Source organism: Artemia franciscana, chromosome 1 (genome assembly GCF_032884065.1).
Source record: "Artemia franciscana chromosome 1, ASM3288406v1, whole genome shotgun sequence".
In the NCBI taxonomy this organism is placed as follows: Eukaryota; Metazoa; Arthropoda; class Branchiopoda; order Anostraca; family Artemiidae; genus Artemia; species Artemia franciscana.
In genome coordinates, this window is record NC_088863.1 from 18,993,531 (window position 1) to 19,013,250 (window position 19,720).

The 19,720-nt window shown below is 33.9% G+C and overlaps 1 protein-coding gene across 3 annotated transcripts in view; it reads left to right on the plus strand.

Annotated features, from left to right (window-relative positions):
* LOC136026636 (RUN domain-containing protein 1-like) overlaps positions 1 to 19,720 on the plus strand; it is a 169,177-nt gene that overhangs the window by 86,603 nt on the left and 62,854 nt on the right. For all 3 annotated transcript variants that reach the window (XM_065703370.1, XM_065703383.1, XM_065703379.1), the window contains exons 5-7: positions 4,399 to 4,493; positions 10,587 to 10,677; positions 12,494 to 12,651. In XM_065703370.1, the coding sequence (XP_065559442.1) occupies positions 4,399 to 4,493; positions 10,587 to 10,677; positions 12,494 to 12,651 (344 nt within the window). The remainder of the gene's footprint in view (positions 1 to 4,398; positions 4,494 to 10,586; positions 10,678 to 12,493; positions 12,652 to 19,720) is intronic.

A 19,720-nucleotide genomic window follows, 5' to 3' on the forward strand; every position in this document is an offset into this window, starting at 1 on the left:
GGAAAATAAAGTTCAAAAATGCCTACGTTTCTCAATCACCAATCACCAATCAAATCACCAATGAAACAGCACCAACACATAAATAAACATACAGCATAAAAAAAGAGACATATAAACAAAAAAGAAAGACAGAAGGAGAAAGGAAGACTGTTTTCCTACTTTAGTAATACTATATGTAAGCAATGAACCAATTGACTAACTGTCAGGCCTTAGCCTGAGGACAGTGAGGAGGTTTACATCCCCAAAGACATAATTACGGGACCTTTTAATAATGATGAACAAAATAGTTCTCTTAAATTTTTGATTGGATGTGTTTTGGGGGAAAGATAGGCTCGTGGGAGAAAGGCTGGTTGCCCTCCGTTCACTTTTGATTCTCAAAAATAGTACTAGATCTTCCGACTTCCAATGGAATGAGCCTGATCTTATCCAAAGTTTATACGACCGTCTGCTCCATAAAATCTTGTATGCCCGGGGGATAACTTACAACCCTTGCCCCAGGGCTCTGGGGGTGTGTCCATCCTTAAGCCATTGTGATATGTTCTTTGGACTATTGTGAATAGAATGGCTTCCTTAAAATTTCCAACGGATGCATTTGAGGAAAATAGATCATAAGGGGGGGGGGGCGCATATTCAAAGGCGCTATTACTGGACATTTGAATTACGCTGAACAAGATGGCTTTCTTAAAATTTTTAGTGAATGTGATTGAGGGAATGATAGGTGTGGGGGGTAGCTACCTTCCGATCACTCTTGACCCTTAACAAGGGCACTAGAAATTCTGATTACCAATCTAATAAGCCCCCTTCGAAATTTATACGACCACCCTTTCTATAAAAAACCGTATATGCTCCCAGAACATAACTCACAACCCTTGCCCTGAGGGCTGTGGGGGGATATCATCGTCAAAAATATAAGTCCGGACATTGCAGCTACGCTGAACAAAATGGTTATCTCAAAGTTATGATTAGATGGGTTTGGGGGAATGATGGATAAGGGGGGTAGCTGCCGTCCGATAACTTTGATTCATAGAAAGGGCACTAGAACTTCTAATTATCAATCCAATAAGCCCCGTTCGAAGCTTATTTGACCAACCTTTCTATAAAAACTTTATTTGCCCCAAGGACATAACTTAAAACCCTTGCCCTGAGGGTTGTTTGGGGTTTGTCGTCCTCAAAGACATATTTTCGGGGTGTTTCAACCACCCTGAACAAAATGGCTATCTCAAAATTTTGACCGAATGTGTTTTTAGGAAATAGTGGGTGTGGGAGGGGGGTTTGGTGCCCTCCAATCATTCTTGACTATGAAAAAGGGCAATATCGCTTTGTACGAAGTGCCCTGGTCTAAAAGAGTAGTAATAATAATACATTGCGCTCACATCGCTCTTTGCTTAGGCAGCGCTATTGCGCTACCTACGATAAATTAACGTGCTAAATAAACTTCAAATTCGAGTAAATAGGACTTCTGTTTATCCCCAGCTTCAAGTTGTAATTGAACTTGTATGATTGAATCAGTAATTTAAAATCTTCAATGTTATGTAGATTTAAAACTAGTAAAAGTATTACAGATGAATATACCTGCTCAAAATGGAACATGGGCAACCCTTCTAAGTCTGGTCCGAAGGAAGCACCTGAAAATTCTAACGTAAACGTATGTTTAGTTAACAATCCCCCCTGACCTAATAACTGTTTGATGCCCTTCTGGGGAGTGTACCTTTACCCGCCAATACCCATTAAGAGCGAAGAGAGGAATGTATTAAGCGTATTAGAGAGAAAGTGTATTAAGAGCGAAGAGAGGAATGTATTAAGTGTATTAGAGAGGAAATGTATTAAGAGTGAAGAGAGGAATGTATTAAGTGTATTAGAGAGGAAATGTATTAAGAGTGAAGAGAGGAATGTATTAAGTGTATCAGAGAGGAAATGTATTAAGAGCGAAGGAGAGGAATCGGTTGTGCTGCAGTGTCTAACACAATCCAGAGATTTGAGATGTGAAACCAGACCGATAGTGTCGTGTTCATAACCCAGGAATATACCTGAAATGTTTTTCTTTTGTAGGATAGTGTAAATTTGGTTTTAAGCTGTTTATGGAACGAATTTGTTTTCTGCTGCTGCTACTACTAACAACTCACTGCAGCACCAAGCCGTGTGAGGCCAACATAACTACGTACGCTTTTCTCCCACCCAAGTCTTTTCACAGGCTCCCTCTTTGCATCAATTCAAGAAGTTCCGATTTTCCTTAAATTTACTTTCGACCTCCTCACCCTATTTGAGGACGACCTGCTTTGGCCCTTTTCTAGATCGGCCCTAGAAGATTGGCTGGAAACGACGATCTTTGGCAATCTGTTATCCTTTATACGCAGAACATGTCCTACTCGTCAGCCCTAGAAAGCAGGATAGAAACGCATGGAGGATAAAAAAAGAAGAAATTTCGGTGCCATTTATGGCCAATTTCGACTGCCTTTTATGGAATGACTGTATTTTGTGCCATCGGTGCCCTCATTTATATTGGAGATGTGTCTTAACATTGAGAGGGGGAACGGTTCTCTGGTGCTATGATATATTTGTGACAATAGTATGTGTCATTGTACTGTTTTACTATGTACTATTGTTCTGTCATTATACTAGTGCACTTTTACTAGTATTGGTATGTAATTTTCTGATCTAAAACTGTTAAAAAATCACATCGTACTCCAAGCTTATCCCTATTTAAGGGATTGGTACTAAAAAAACGGCTTTGTCGCCCTTTTATAAAATAAAAACGTCAATTGATGCTGACCTACTAGAGGATTCTAGTGGTAATTCAAGTAATTATCGGAATGACAACATATATGTCCACTGGTATTAGGGACTTTGTTATGCATATCTTAACAGATAGGATAGATACTCTCTTATTAGCCTGACCTTGTTGTGTACAGATAAAAACAGGGTGAATATATTACGTAAGATTAGTCTAAAAGACAACCCCCCCCCCAAAAAAAAAGTCGAAACTCGTTTAGATCTTTTTGATTGTTAATTGATTCACTTGAATTTTAAGGAAGTTTCTTGTGTTTCTGACACCCTCCCCTGGAAATATAATTTAATTTTCCTTAGAAGAGTTGAACCTTTCTTCCATTTTCCTAATTGAGTCAAACGGTCAAGTGAACTAGAAATCAATGATTTATTCTGATAGAAGACTTTTCCTCATGAAACTAGAAAATACTTGGAAATAAAAACTTACAGTCATGGTGGCTTCTTAATTACCAAATCTTCTAACATTTAAATAAGCACCACACTGCTGAAATATTAACAAACCCTAAAATTTTCAGCAATTGTTTATGCTTTCGCAGTTTAGTGGTTTATGCGCCAGAGGGCTACACTACAATTCTAATAATTTCCACTCAGTCTCCCAGAATACACGCGCCTTTTCGTTAAGAATGAGATCAGCTTTACTTCTTACTATGGCAGAGGACAACGCCACAATTCTCATCATTCCGACCTAGTTTCTTAAAATAGATGCGTCATAAAGGCTTAGAAATTCGGCCAGGGATGGGGAAGTTTCTGAAGGAGTTGTGTCGAAAAACGTGGAACAACGTTATATTCCTCTAAATCCTCATTATAAATTGAGTCATGCATTTTGAAATCTTTGTTACGATTTCGTGTGTTTTTTTAGTATACATACTGTTTTTAAAATTTGATTTTCGTTGAGGCAGCAAACTCGGGAGGGAATAACCCGGGTTACCTGGTAACAGCATTTAGCGAAATAGCAATTACGAAATGAATAAAAAAAAGATCTGGTAAAGAGTGAAGCACTCGAACCTCAAACGTGACTGCATAATTACAGGGAAACTTTTAAAAACTCATAAGAGCACTTAAATTTGAATAAAGTTCTACTTCAAATTATTCATAGTAGTGTTTAATGTACCTTTATTACGAACTTTGAATAACACACGTGCTGGTTATGAGTGAATTTACTCCATAATTAAAAAAAAAAGAGAGCCGAGGAGATAAATTATAGGGAAAAGATAAGTTAAAGGAAAAAGATAAAAGTGACATGAAAAAGAAAAGAGCAAAAAAGATTCCCATAGAAAAAAAGCGACATAAGGGAAATAAGTAATAAAAAAGGAAAGGGAGAGATAGATTGAGAAAAAAAAAGAATGTCTAAGATAGTTTAATTTTTTTTTTACTCTTATGTTAGTAGAAAAGTGAAGCCATAAACCCGGAAAAGTACATGTTCCTCTTCTATAAATTCTTCTTCAATTTCTAGAATCTATTGAGTTTGAAATTCAATTTATTGAATTTCAATAAGAGATTCTTATAAGAAATTCAGATACGAGCTTCAGCATGAATTTCATAAGAACTTCAAAAAGAGATTCAATTTATACTCGTTGCTTTGTGATTTAACCAATCATTATTTTTTTCTTACAGAGGAATTACGGACGAGAATGAATCTAAACGTGGATAACATTGACAAACTGTCCCCAGAGGAACTGAAGTGTCAAGTGAACAACGCATTAGCGCAGGTAAACTCTATTTATTATTAGTGGTAGAATGGCTATATTTCTGTGTATGTTGGCTCGTTAACTTGCACTCACAAATATTTTTCGTTAAGGATGTTAGTATGATACGAAAATATCATAGTAAGTGATGCTCACACTTGCTTATGATGCATATCTATATATATAAAAATAAGTTGTCTGTCTGTGGATGGATGGATGGATGTGTCAGGTGACGTCACCTGAAAAAACTGGATTAGGTGACGTCAAAACTGAAAAAACTAAAAAAAGGCAAAAACTACAAAAAAAACTAAAAACTAATAAAAAAAATAAAAAAGCTAAAAAACTAAAAAAACTATAAAGGTAAAAACCAATAAAAAACTAAAAAAAAAACTGAAAAAAGGCAAAAACTACAAAAAAAAACTAAAAACTAATAAAAAAAGTAAAAAAGCTAAAAAACTAAAAAAACTAAAAAAACTAAAAAAAGGTAAAAAACTAAAAAAAATAAAAAATAAAAAAAAACTAAAAAAAAGGAAAAAACTGAAAAATAAGCTAAAATAAAGGTAAAAACCAATAAAAAACTAAAAAAAAAGGAAAAAACTAATAAATGACGACACTCAAAGAGAAAGCGACCAGGACAAAAGGAATGTTCGATTAGCAATCAACAAAGCACCGGGACACAGGGAGTATAAATGACGACCACGACATAAGTAAAAAAAAAAAAACTATCTATATATATAAAAATAAGTTGTCTGTGGATCTGTGGATCGTGGATCAGGTGACGTCACCTGAAAAAACTGGATCAGGTGACGTCAAAACTGAAAAAACTAAAAAAAGGCAAAAACTACAAAAAAAACTAAAAACTAATAAAAAAGCTAAAAAACTAAAAAAACTAAAAAAAAGGCAAAAACTACAAAAAAACTAAAAACTAATAAAAAAAATAAAAAAGCTAAAAAACTAAAAAAACTAAAAAAAGGTAAAAAACTAAAAAAACTAAAAACTAAAAAAAAACTAAAAAAGGTAAAAACTAAAAGAACTAAAAAAGAAAAAAATAAATGACGACACTCAAAGAGAAAGCGACCAGGACAAAAGGAATGTTCGATTAGCAATCAACAAAGCACCGGGACACAGGGAGTATAAATGACGACCAAGACACAAGTAAAAAAAAAAATTAACAAAACTAAAAAGAAGGTAAAAACTACAAAAAAACTAAAAAGAAAAAAAAACTAAAAACTAATAAAAAAACTAAAAAATCTAAAAATCTAAATAAACTAAAAAAGAAAAAAAAAGGAAAAAAATAAAGGAGAAAAACAAAACTAAAAAACGAATGTATATACAGACCGGTACACCGGGATACAAATGACGACCGGGACACAGGGAATATAAATAACGACCGGGACACAGGGACACAACTACAACGAGGACACCGGGGGAAACAGGGGGATATAAATGACGACCGGGACAAAAAAACTAAAAAGAAATAAAAACTAAAAACTAATAAAAAAAAACTAAAAAATCTAAAAATCTAAATAAGCTAAAAAAGAAAAAAAAAGGAAAAAAATAAAGGAGAAAAACAAAACTAAAAAACGAATGTATATACAGACCGGGACACCGGGATACAAATGATGACCGGGACCCGGGACACAGGGAATATAAATGACGACCGGGACACAGGGACACAACTACAACGGGGACACCGGGGGAAACAGGGGGATAACCTGACAATCTATTTATATGCAAAGACAATGGGACAGCAAAGAATGTTGTATATTCGCAAGTTTTACGTAGTTAAAACCATATATATATATATATCTATATTCACAGGTGGGACATAGGGACACAACTACAATGGCGCGTAACTATTATGGCGCGTAACGACTTACGCGCGCGGGGGGGCTTGGGGGGGGCGCGAAGCGCCCCCACCAACTAGGTGTTGGGGTGGCGCGAAGCGCCACCCCAACAGCTAGTACTCTATAATCTTCTTCTACTGTCTTTCATATGGAGGGGAGTAACTAACGCTCCCTCTACTCCTGAGGGATTTTAAATGTTCTAAGGAAATGTTCAAATTTTTTCAAAGGGACAGGCATGAATAAGTCTTTTATTAAACGTGGGGTTAAATTTTCATAGTGTTAAAATGTCATAATCACTTTTGAAAATATCATACCAAATGTGAGTTTCATGCGAGTATCATTGCATAATGCTTGCAACGATTTACATTGGTCCTATGACTTGGTGTTTAATAGTTTTTATTTCTTTAGAATGCATTTTATGACCACTTTTCGCACAAAGAGCAGATGATAAAAACCATTTTTAGATGATAAAAACCACTTTTTCGTTTTCTTTTTGAATTTCAGCGTCAAAGTGCTTGATATTAATCCTGAATAATAAGAACTAATATCCCAAAACATAAATAAAAATAGAAACAGAAGATAAAAAGTCAATTGGGTACTATTTTTTTTAACTAGTTCAGCGATCTCCATAAAAGAAATAGGGAAAGAATATTTTTAGCTTTTTATATAATTATATTATATATAGGTTATATACAATTTTGTCTAATTTCTCGTAATTATAGTCATATAGAAAATATTTTTTTAGGGATGTCAAATTATTTGTATGTGTATTTTTGTAACAGAATTTGTAGCATATTGAGTTTTTGTAATTATTGACCCCTAGGAGGTTCAACAAAATTATAAAAGCTATGATTTAATGAAAGTAGTTTGTTTTCTTAAAATTTTCCTCCCTTATTTTCTAAGACCCTCTGGAACGGTCTTCACTTTAAACACAAATACAAACATGTCCGAAGTTCACGACCTGTAGACGGTAAATCTGCGTTCAACCATTATTCTTTATTGCATCCCTTTTCTAATAAACTTGAAAAGCTAGATTTTTTAATGCTTCTACTATAACGCTGAGCTTTAATAACTCTCCTTTTTCGGAGAAGCCTTTTAGGAAGACATTGTATTTAATGTAATTTTTCTTTTTATTAATGGTGTAAAGGAAAATAGAAACACAATTTGTCGTTATTCACGGTAGCATTTTTTAGCCTTTAACGGTTAGGTTTTAAACTCATTGTCACATTCTTTGAGAGCTGCAATGTATTTGTATCTTTTTTTTTGTGTGTGTCTCTACGAGGAAGAATTGATTTCTGAAGGGGTCCTTCTCTTCAGCTGTCAAAACTTAATTGCTTCCGCCTAATTTGATTTTCCTTTTCTTAAGGTTCTTTATTTTATGAATATTTTATAAAAAATGGGGTAAAACAAACCGATAGAATGTTACGGTTTGTTAGGGAATGTTACCCCAAAAATTGGGGTAAAACAACCCGGAACAACCTATGAGCTTTTTTTCTTTGAGTGATGGTCTGACTTTTTAAAAGATTATTACGGTTGATCCGGATATGTAAGTTCTATTGCATTTGAACATGTTTACTCTAAATTCTTTACAAGGGTTCATATAAATTTTCGCCTATGAAAAAAAAACCCTTCTGTCTAGCTGAAATATCAAGCTATATATTTGATTTTTCTTTTATTAACGTTCTTTATTTTCTTTTACATTATGTGCTTTTTTTTCTTTTCTTTACGCATCAGATTAGAAAGTATTGGTTGCATATTTTGACGCAGTTTGGCTAGGTTACTAAATGAGTCTTTGAGAGTTACTAATTTTGAAAGTCTGCTCAAAAATTGTCCAAATAGGATATTACAGCGAAAAATGGAATGAAATTAATTGTATTGCGCTAATTGCTAATTTCCTCCAAAATGAGAGGCCACATCTGGGCTATATTCTTAGGAGTTAGGACGACAATTACTCTAAAGATATGCTAAAAAACAGCAGTAAATATTTCTGTACAACAATTCATGTTTTGGAAGGAATCTCTACCCGGTATGTCCCCTCACCCCTAGCCAAGTCGCTGTCTAGAATTGGAGATATAATTGAAAAGTCATTCGTTCCCAATGTAACCCCGCAAACGGCTGAAGCACTGAATAGCTACCATAATAAACTTTGAATAAACACGAAGACTATCTACGAAGACTTCTTGCGTCTTTTTCGTTGGAGAAAACTTGGATGTGCATTTCATTCCTAGTTGACGGAGCACATTATTCTTCTCCATTTTATAAATTAGCCCACAAATAGATTGCACTAATAGCCAATCATTGCCTAAGGGGATTTCCTCTCCTTCTTCCTAACTTGAACATTCCCGTTATTATCCGCACCGAACAGAAACAATAGAAAATAAGACAAAAGAAATAATACTTTTCAAAAGAAGAGATAAGGACATTATAGTCGGTAACTCTTAAAGGAAGTAATTATAGGCTGTTCTAAGAATAATTTTAAGCATCTATACAGCCCTATTTTAATGTCGTTGTAATAATTTTTTTAATATTATTTAATAAATAATAGTAATCTAGGAATAGCAGTCATTCTTGATGCTGATAATAATTGTGTTCTAAACAAAAGTACCGAAAGTCCAATTCACTTTGCTATATTCACTTACTTTTGTTTTGTCTTTTGATTTAAAAAAAAGCCCCAAACTTGCAACAATTAGAAGAATGTCTTTCAAATTACATGACCTTTCAATAATAATGTCAGTTATTTAGTAAATGCTACTACTACTAATAATAATAATAATAACTCACCGCAGCACTAAGCCGCCTGAGGCCAACACAGCTACGTACACTCCTCCTCTAACCTAATCTGTTCAAAGCCTCCCTCTTTACACCCTCCCAGGAAGTTCCCATTTCCTTTAAATCTTTATTTATGGTATCCTCCCACCTCAGACGAGGACGACCTACTTTCCATGTAGTTCCAGACGGTTGGCCAAAAAGGACAAACTTCGCCAATCTGTCATCCTTCATCCGCAGAACGTGGCCTAGCCATCTCAACCTTTCTTTCATTATAGCCCTAGAAAGTGGGATTGAACTTCAATATTCGTACAACCTGCTGTTTATAAGTACGGTCAGTCAGCCGGGTACCCAGAACAATCCATAGGTAATTTCTCTGGAAAACATCTAGTAAATTTCTATCCGCTTTTCGGAGCGCCCATGCTTCAGAGTCATATTTTACCACTGTAATCACTGTAGTTTCCAATATTCTAATCTTAGTTTGCAGAATTTTGAAATTAAAGATACGGCATAGCAAATCCTCAGTTATGGTGCATGCGCGTTTGTCGCTTCACCATTGCCTTTTTCCTAGTTTCTGTTGTTGATTGCTTATTTTTCTCTTGTCTTTTTTTTTATACTTTACCAGTATACTAATATATGCGAGAGGAATAAGTGAGCAGTCTAGTTCATAAATTGTAATTTAGTAATAGTTACAATGAAAACTATATTAATAATAATAATTTTTATTCGGTTCTTAGAAGGAATTATACAGACCAATCCCTGTTGTCAATTTTCCAAGATGTAAAGTGGTGCGAAATGTAGCTTTCAAAATCTGGGGAAGTGTACTTCTGTTTTTTTTTTCTCAACAAAATTACCAAAAAATACACTTTCAGAAGGACATACAAAACAGCTATGTTTCAAAATCTAGGGGCAAGCACGTCCCCGAAACCAATAAACTTTTCTGAGGCTTATTAATATAGAATTTGGTTTACAGAAAATAGTTATTCAAGCTTACCTAAGTGAGTGAGAAATGCGTTTCAGACTTCAGAATGTCAATTTATAAGTTGGGCGAATGCTACAAAAAAATAGGAATTTGTTAAATCGAAATATTAATATAATAACAATAACCATTTTTGCAATTTATATGGGTTGTGCATTCTATCGGTTTTTTTTGCCCCATTTTTTGGCTTTTAGAATAAATTGATTTGATGTTTCAAAATTTAGTCTTTTGCAAATGAATTTTGGGCTGGTTGATTTTGATTTTTAGTTCTTTCAAAGATTTAAATTTCATGTTCGAAGATTTACATTCACGATAGACATTTTATCAACATAAATCGTAATAACAGTTAACATTTCTTAAATCGTTATTCTAGCTAATGATTTGCTTATGGGATATCGCCCTGGTTGTGTTTCTTTTCTCTGTGTACTCTTTCTATCTTTTATTTCTGGCTGGCACTAGATATATATAATACGAATTCTACTAATATTTTTCGGTTACTAACCAATGTTTGTGAATCATTTTTAGCTGGTGGATCCGTTAAAGGTGAAAGACCAACTTCTTTCTCAACTGAGAACTCAGGTCACTGATTTGGAAAGGTTTATTGAATACTTACAAGGTATACTTAAGGCTTAAATGTTGCACAAGCTGTTGCTGCTTTTTTCAGCTTGACTCATTCTCATTTGCTCACGATTCTTAGCTTGTCAGGTTTGTAATAATTTTGCTTATTTGTATGATTTTCATGGTTATTTTATTTCATAACTGTGTACTAGATTACTTTTAATCATGCTTTTTTCATTTGGAGGCCTTAAGCTATTTTGCTTATATGATTTCCTTTTTTATTTTATTTTAAGGCTATATACTAGATTGTCTTTAAGTCTGCTTCTTTTCTTTTTTTTTAACCAGTTAATTTTCATCTTTTTTTTCGATTGTCATTCTGGGAATTTTTAAACATGTATGCTCATATCTATAATATTATCCCCTCCAAAATTTACCTTATTACTCTTAGTTTGTTTGTAAGGTTTATTATTTTTTTAATGTATGATTTTCTTATGTTTATTTCAGGACTGTATACTAGACTAATTTCAAGTATGCCTTTTTTGAGGTGTTAATGTTTTATTTTTTTGTGCTTGGACTGTCCTTTTTGGGATTTTATGCATATATGCTTGTACCTATAATATTAACCGAAGTAATTTTCGGTATGTAAGGCAACTCATGTGCCTTATATTTTTTAGTTTGCTTTTAAGGTTTTCATAATTGTATCTTGATTTTGTTTATAATTTGATTTTGTTTGATTTTATTTGTTTTTTTCATTTCAAGATTTTTGGCTATACTAGATTATATTTAAGTCTGTTTTTTGTCTTTGTTATTATTTTTGAGCTGTTATGTTCTTTTTTTTTAAATTCAATGGTCTTTTTAGGGATTTTTAAATATATATGCTCTTACCTGTATTTTTAACTGAAAAATTTGTACGTCATTTATTCGTTGACCTTGAGGTTAAGAACAAGCAAAATTCGTTCCTTGCTGAAAACAAGAGCCACTTTAGATATTTAACACGTGTTCTTTCACCGTAATAATTTCATGCACGAGATTATTCTAATAGAATTGTTTATTTAATCAAATTTGCTCATTTTTTTCAGTGATAGACTTTTATTGTGGTTAAAACCAGTGCAAATGTTGAGGCTGATGAGTAGTTTCTGTGAAAAAATGCAAAGAAATGAAACCTCTTATTTTTTTTTTTTTTTTATATTTGCAAAATGTTGCATATTGTTGGGCATCTGATAAACCCGCTTTTCTATTATTTGTGGATGAAATTTTCATGGTTATTAATATTTTTGTAGCTAATCTTTTTGTATTTTTGAATCAACATTCTTTTATTAATATTTTTTGCAAGGTGAAATGAAGTCTATTCTCAGAAATGACAATAAATAAACTGTGCTGGAATTGCGTTTCATGTAAAAAAAAGAGGTCGACAAGAAATATTAAAATAGATGCAAAAAAAAACCGAAATATGTAAAACCTTAATTGAATAATAACGTATAATGTGCTAATAATCAATATTGTAATAATGATGTAATAATGGTGCAATGATGTAATAATGTAATAATATGGTGACAAATAATAATGTAAAAATAATTAAATAATTATGTAAAATCTTGATTAAATAGTAAAAGAAAGCCATGCTTACACAATGCTTAGACATACTAGCAAAGAAAAGAAAAACAGTTAACAAATAATTTTCATCAATATTTTCACTTTATTATTGTAAAAGAGGGGATACTATATTGAATTCTTTCTCTCTGTCTATTGTATCATAATAATAGGGGCTACTTCAAGTTGCCATTGAAGAGTGACAAGGTGCGAAGTATTTAGGGGGAAATAGCAACAGTCCCTAAATCTTTTCCTGCACAATATCACTCTCTGACTTTTAACAGGTGGTGAAGAATACACATCTTGTAAGTGTTCTTGTACGTGCCCGGTTCATGGCGCTGTTCCTGCCGTAGTTACTGCCCCTTCGAAAGGCTTTGGTTCAAAAACGAAAACAGGGGAAACATCTTCAAAAGGAAGGGGAAGAGGAAAGCCAGTGGGCGAGGTGAGTAAAATTAGTATATTGTTTTTGGTGTCCTCATTTATTAATCGAATATCAAAGTTGTAAATGACGTCGAGAAAACATGAATATGCTATCATGCTTGGCTTAGAAGGGAATGTAAGTGTCGTTAATACTTATTTGTATGATTTTCATTGTTATTTCATTTCATAACTGAGTACTAGATTACTTTTAATCATGCTTTTTGTTTTTCATTTTGAGGCCTTAAGCTATATATAATTTCCTGTTTTATTTTATTTCAAGACTATATACTAGATTGTCTTTAAGTCTGCCTGCCTTTTTTTTAACCAGTTAATTTTCATTTTTTTTTATTTTTTTTTTTACTTCGGTTGTCGTTCTGGGAATTTATAAACATGTATGCTCATACCTATAATGTTATCCCCTCAAAAATTTGTGCAATGTTGTGCTTGGTTAAATAATACCTTGCTTGGTTAAATTGGTATAATAAAGGTATAATAATACCAGGGATAATAATACCTTGGTATAATAAATAATGTATTAAAGATAAAATTTATCATAAGTAGATCAGACTGGTGGCGTCGTTAATATTCTCATTGCTATAAACTGTGGTATTTCGAAATGCACTTCTTAGGTAAAGGTCTTACCCTTTATTCCACTTTCTACGTTTTTCGGAAAACTGCCGCTTTGAATAACATATGTTCCTTGCCAAAGACAAGTAGGGGATTTGGAAATAAAGGTTACTTTTGAATGCCGACGAATTGTAAAAAAATCAAAGGAGCAAAGCAAAATTTGAAATAAAATGTCTCGCAGTAATTGCAGTTGAACCTCACAGATAAAATAATGATTTTATTTGATGTCTGGACACCAGGGCGGTAACATAAATAAATTGACCTTGGAAATGTATCTCGCAGGTAAAATTAATTTGTCCATATCAATTTTTCAGACCCTGCTGTGATTTCTAGGTGCATTTTCTCGAAATGTTTCGTTCTTGTGAACCTGCGTTTTCTTCAAGTACTTTTACGAAAAATCAGCTTAATTGCGTAAAATCGCATTGTTTTCTTAAAAAAGCATAAATTGTTTTGTATTGTTCTTAACAATTTAGTTAAGTCGTTCTAGACATAAAACATAAGTCAGATTTTTCAAGCAGTCCTTTCACGTTTATCATCAAACAGTTCGTGGTAACGAACTGTAGGAAGGAGCGACCCGACTGAATAGTAACCAAAACTCTAAAAAATGGAATTTGATACCGATATCTATACCAAAAGAATCACATTTTAATGCTAATTTTAAATATATAAGTTTCATCAAGTTTAGTCTTACCCATCAAAAGTTACGAGCCTGAGAAAATTTCCCGTATTTTAGAAAATAGGGGAAACACCCCCTAAAAGTCATAGAATCTTAACGAAAATCACACCGCCAGATTCAGCGAATCAGAGAACTCTACTGTAGGAGTTTCAAGCTCCTATCTACAAAAATGTGGAATTTTGTATTTTTTGCCAGAAGGCAGATCACGGATGCGTGTTTATTTGTTTGGGTTTTTTTCCAGGAGTGATCGTATCGACCCAATGGTCCTAGAATGTTGCGAGAGGGCTCATTCTAACGGAAATGAAAAGTTCTAGTGCCCTTTTTAAGTGACCAAAAAAATTGGAGGGCACCTAGGCCCCTCCCACGCTAATTATTTTCCCTAAGTCAACGGATCAAAATTCTGAGATAGCTATTTTATTCAGTGTAGTCGAAAAACCTTATAACTATTTCTTTGGGGAAGACTTACTCCCCCACAGTCCCCTCCATTCGTAAAAAATTGAAAGTTCTAGTTGCCTTTTGAGTAACCAAAAAATCGCAGGGCATCTAGGCTTCCTCTCCCGCTCTTTTTTCTCTCAAAATATTCGATCAAAACTATGAGAAAGCCATTTAGCCAAAAAAAATAAATATGCAAATTTCGTTTTAATTATTCCTCTGCGGAGAGCCAAAATCAAATTATGCATTGATTCAAAAACGTTCAGAAATTAAATAAAAAAAAAACAAGTTTTTTTAAAACTGAAAGTAAGGAGCGACATAACTTAAAACTTAAAACGAACAGAAATTACTTCGTATATAAAGGGGCTGCTTCCTCATCAATGCCCCGCTCTTTACGCTTAAGTTTTTTACTGTTTTAAAAAGAAGAGTTGGGAGAAGAAGTCAAACCTTAGCGTAAAGAGCGGGGCGTTGATGAGGTAGCAGCCCCTTTCATATACGAAGTAATTTCTGTTTGTTTTAAATTTTAATGTCGTTCCTTACTTTTAGTTAAAAAAACTTGTTTTTTTATTTATTAATAGAAGACACATACTGTACTTTGATGATGATTCTTATCTTACCTTAAAAATAAAATGAGGTCTAGTGATGACCGGGGTCAGAGTTTTTTGAGGTAAGCATGAGGTAAGTATTATTAATAAGGTTATTGGCGTTTACTCCTCGGTGTTTAACCCCCCGGTGTTTACCTCCCCCTGAAAATACCCCCTGGGAAGAATGACCCCAGGAAAATAGCCTCCGTGAAAAATACTTCCCCGTGGAAAATAAGGCTTTCCAAATTTGTTAATTTTATTTGACTTTCGTTTTTTTTATTTTCCGTAGGGGGAGAAATTTTGATACTTGTGTATTATACACCTCTCACTTAAGTTTACGCTGTGTAAAAATCGATGGCAAACCGTTTTTTTTGTTAATCTCTTTTAGCTTAGCGTGAGACAAGAGTAATGACGGGGTTCCAGGTCCGACAACAGCCCACCCCCTTTGAACCACGGTCTAGACAGTATTTAAACGTATTCGAGATGCAAGTGTCTCTTACGTAATAGAGAATGTTTTCTAAAAGATGCAGGCGTTAACTACGGAATATGCAGGGTTTACTTTCGGTTGTTATGTAATAACGTTTGGGTGTTACATCATTGAGTTTTTTTTTCTTTGGTTGTTATGTAATAGGGTTTGGGTGATATATCATAGGGTTTGTTAGAATCTACTAGTCAAGCGGGGAAGTCCCGGCTGTAGCTGAGAGGGAGTGGCACACACTTGGGTCTTACGCGACACTATAGCGTACCTGTAACGGTAAAGTACACCTACATCATAGGGAATGTTTTCTAAAAGAGCCTCTGCCAAATCCTGTTTTCTTTGGCTGTTATGTATTAGGGTTAGGGTGTTACACCATAGTTTACTTTTGGTTGTTGCGTAATAGGACTTGTAAGAGTCCACTAATCAAGAGGGGGAGTTTTATTAAGGCTTTTTTCTTCAAAACGTTTTCAAGACGTTTCAAAACATTTCAAGACGTTTAAAAAAGATTTTTCTTCGAGACGTTTTTCAAGACATTTCAAAACTTTTTTAAAACATTTTTTTTTTCAAGATGTCTTTTCAAGACGTTTCAAGACATTTCAAGACGTTTATAAGACTTTTTTATTCAAGATGTTTTTCATGATTTCTTTAGTTCTTACGTAATAGGGAATGTTTACCAGTATTAAGGATGACGCATTCACACGTGACTTGTTTCTTCACTCGTGGAGAATCCCCGCTTGTAACTGAGGAGAAACCACACTTGGGGTGTTACGCAATGACAATGAACATGTGGGATGTTACGTAACATTTTAAGAGATTTCATTTTCTTTTACGGCTTTTTTCTCAAGGAACCTTTATAATCTAAGTATTTTTTATCCCCATTAGGATTCGAAAAGAAGACTAGAGATTTCCCCAATGACCAGGTCAGGGCTTTAACCATCTGCACCAGCAACCTATTTATGATATTTTCATTCGGGTTATACTTTCTACATCATAATCTATTGCACGCAAAGAGAATCCCGTGTTCCTGCATACTAGAACGATTAAATGATTCGCATGTTTCCATTCCTTTCCACATGAAAGCACAAGCATCCCAATGCTATTTATTTCTTCTCTATTCAATATCCATCTGCCTATTACAGCGTTATTAATTTTCTAACGAGATCTTGACTTGAGATTTAGATAGTTGAGATAGCTATTTAATCAATAAAATTTTGTGTAGCATTGGCCTTAGGTATTTCATTGCGTAAATGATTACGTATTGAAGTTTTATCCTGGAACAAACAATCTAAAGAATTAAGGCTTTTGTACATACAAATTTTATTAATAAAATCGTATTTACAAGCATTTTTAAAACACAGAAAAAACAATTAAAACACAACAAACTAAAAAATAAAACAATGAATTAATGACCAAAATCTAAATTAAAGAATGGGATTTAGAAACAAATAACCATGAATTAAAGAAAGGTGCGAACCCTAGCAACCATTTCCAGGGAGTGGGTTGTTATTAGAGATAATTTCCGCCACACTAAGAAGTATTTTTTTATTCTGAGAGTTTTTTGAAAATGCCACGTTTCTATTGTTCTATTAGACGCAGCTGCACGAAAAAGAGACATCTTTTGCATTCTAGTCCGGGAGCCACTTGCTGAAAATGTGACTAGTAGGTGATCAGTGAGCAGCAGAAAATTTGACGACGGAAAACGGGATAATCGATAGCACTGATTATGAATATAAGCGTTAATACTCAGGCGAGGGGTGGTGCTAGTTTTCGAAACTAAAAAAACACTTTTTTTCTCTTAAATAACACATTTTGCAAAAAATTCAACAATGGTCACGTCGCCTATTGTAATCGACACAACTAATAACGGGTACTACGTAATGCTGATGACCCCGGAAATTGTAATTTTGTTCTTTTTATTAAAAAAAAGGAAAAAAGGAAAGTTATTCTTTGTTTACTGGGAATTTTCTAGCTCCAATTAAGTCTTTCAAAGTTTTAATGGAGCTGTAAAAGCACTTTTGGTTAGAGTCTCTCAACCTAGTTTCATTGGCATCATTCGTTGTATATCAGTTCAAGTCGCTGTGGCAAATTTCAAGACTTCAAGTAATATAACTTCAGGCTTTGGATTGGACTCTTATTCCTCTTTGCAATTTCAGTCTAACTTGGTCTTCAACTAACATTAAATTAACTTTTTTATTAGTCTAGCAAATGTTTAAGTTTATAAATTGAATCAATTGCCTTGCTTGACGCTCATTGTAGAATGGCCCATATTTGACTTTAGATGCTTTTTTGCCTCTGATTCTAGGCGAAATTATTGGTCTCATGTTTCAATTCTAAATTCTTGGTTCAACCTGCCTAAGACTAAATATATTGGATAATTTTCCAACATTTTTGCCCAACCGAGCCTGATGAACAGTGAATCCTCTGGTAGAACCTCCAACAGATTGACTCTAATTTGGAATTGTGGAGTGACATGAGAGGTGTAGCATAAGTGGGAGATGGTAACGTCGGCAATGAAGGGGGGGGGAATTAATGCCAGGTTTTCCTTCTCATTCAATTGGACTGTCTCTCTTGGCTTTTTCTACAATTAGCCATGACTTGATGCCCACAACTATTCCATTTTAATTCAATTTAATCTGAAGCAGTGGTTTAATCTCTTTAAATTGGCAGTGCTTTCACCTCAAGGATTTAAAATTGCCCACGCTGTATTAAAGATGGCACTATCGATAAGATCAACTTTTGAGACTAGATACAAGAAAACAGGGAAGGTTTATGAGGGTACTGCCAATACTCCTCTGACAATAAGCTATTCACCATCTATTAGACTGATCGATATGGAAGATTGTTCATTAATTCCAAAATATTACCAATTAGTCGCTGGGAAAAACCAAACTAGACATATATGCAACGCAAACAACAACAAAGGTATATTGATAAATATACCTTACAACAAATGTATGTTGTTGTTATCTCCAAAGGTTACATCCCCCAAAAGGTATTTTGTTTTGTTGTTATCGTTTAAAAGGTAAATTGTTGTATATTGTACAAAGGTATATACCCTAACAACAAAGGTATATTGATAAATAGATCCTAGATCAATTAGACCTTCAGAGAAGGATATATGACCAAATTATGCCATTGAAATATGTTTTCAGATTGGCCTTTACGATCTTAACCTAGAAAAAATGTTATCGTTCTGCTTCTTCATATGCTTAAGTTCTGCCTCTCATAGATGGACTGTGTCTGCTTCTTCAGTCTTGGCAGTGTTTGTTTCCTTGGATTGCGCCAGGTTCTAAGGCAATCTTGTTTTATTTACAAATGTTACACCAATACTAAAAAAATATTTAGTTCTTATAAGCAAGGAACAGCGATAAGTCTGAACTTGTAATCACCTTCCCCTGAGTTGATTTTTACTATAAATCTATTCCTGAAAGCGTAATCAAGTTCAACAATATCCTGGCTCACAAGAGGCCATTCTTCTTGAAAAAGGGAAGGGATCCTTGTGAGAGCTCGAAAGCACATTCTAGTTGGAGCTAGACTAACTTGTCCGTGTCAGTTACTTGGCATAGTGTTAAAATAGTCATCACCCTTAATTATATAGTCCGCAGATTAATTCCCAAAAAACTTCAATGCATCAGAAGTATGACTTTTTAAGAAACTACTACCACTTGCTTTTACGACGTTAAATATAGTAGGATTTAGAAGACTTTGTCATCAGCCCCAGAGAAAAAGTTTTCCAGACTGTATATTCATCATGAGAAAGAAGACCATCTTTTTAGCTTGATGAGTATGAGAAAATTTTGTCAAAGAAAATTTGTTGAAAAATATTTGAAAATTTGAAAGATTTGAATATTTTGTACCATAAATTATTTCGTAAAAAAAAGGAATATTTCTTCTACTTGTCACAACTGTTGAGTAAAATAGCGAGACATTTGATCGGTAATATACTGAAAGAAATTCATTTCATACGATCACCATTAAAATCATGGAAATGATAAAGAAATTATTGATCCACCAATAGTCTATAGAGCTTAAGAATGAATGGAGTCCAATTTCTCACGGCGTGATTTGAACGTGAATTGCCAAAGAATAGGAAAATATTTGAGATGGGGCTTTATATTATCCGAATTGTTCGGATCATGTTTGCCCAATTCAAGGATAGTTAGATCAATTCTAGTCTAATTGACCGACTTAATGAAAAGTAAAAGCTGATCTAACAGTGCGTGTCAAAAGGTCCTAACCTATTATTAAATAAAAAAACAAGTTTTTCCAACTGAAAGTAAGGAGTAACATTAAA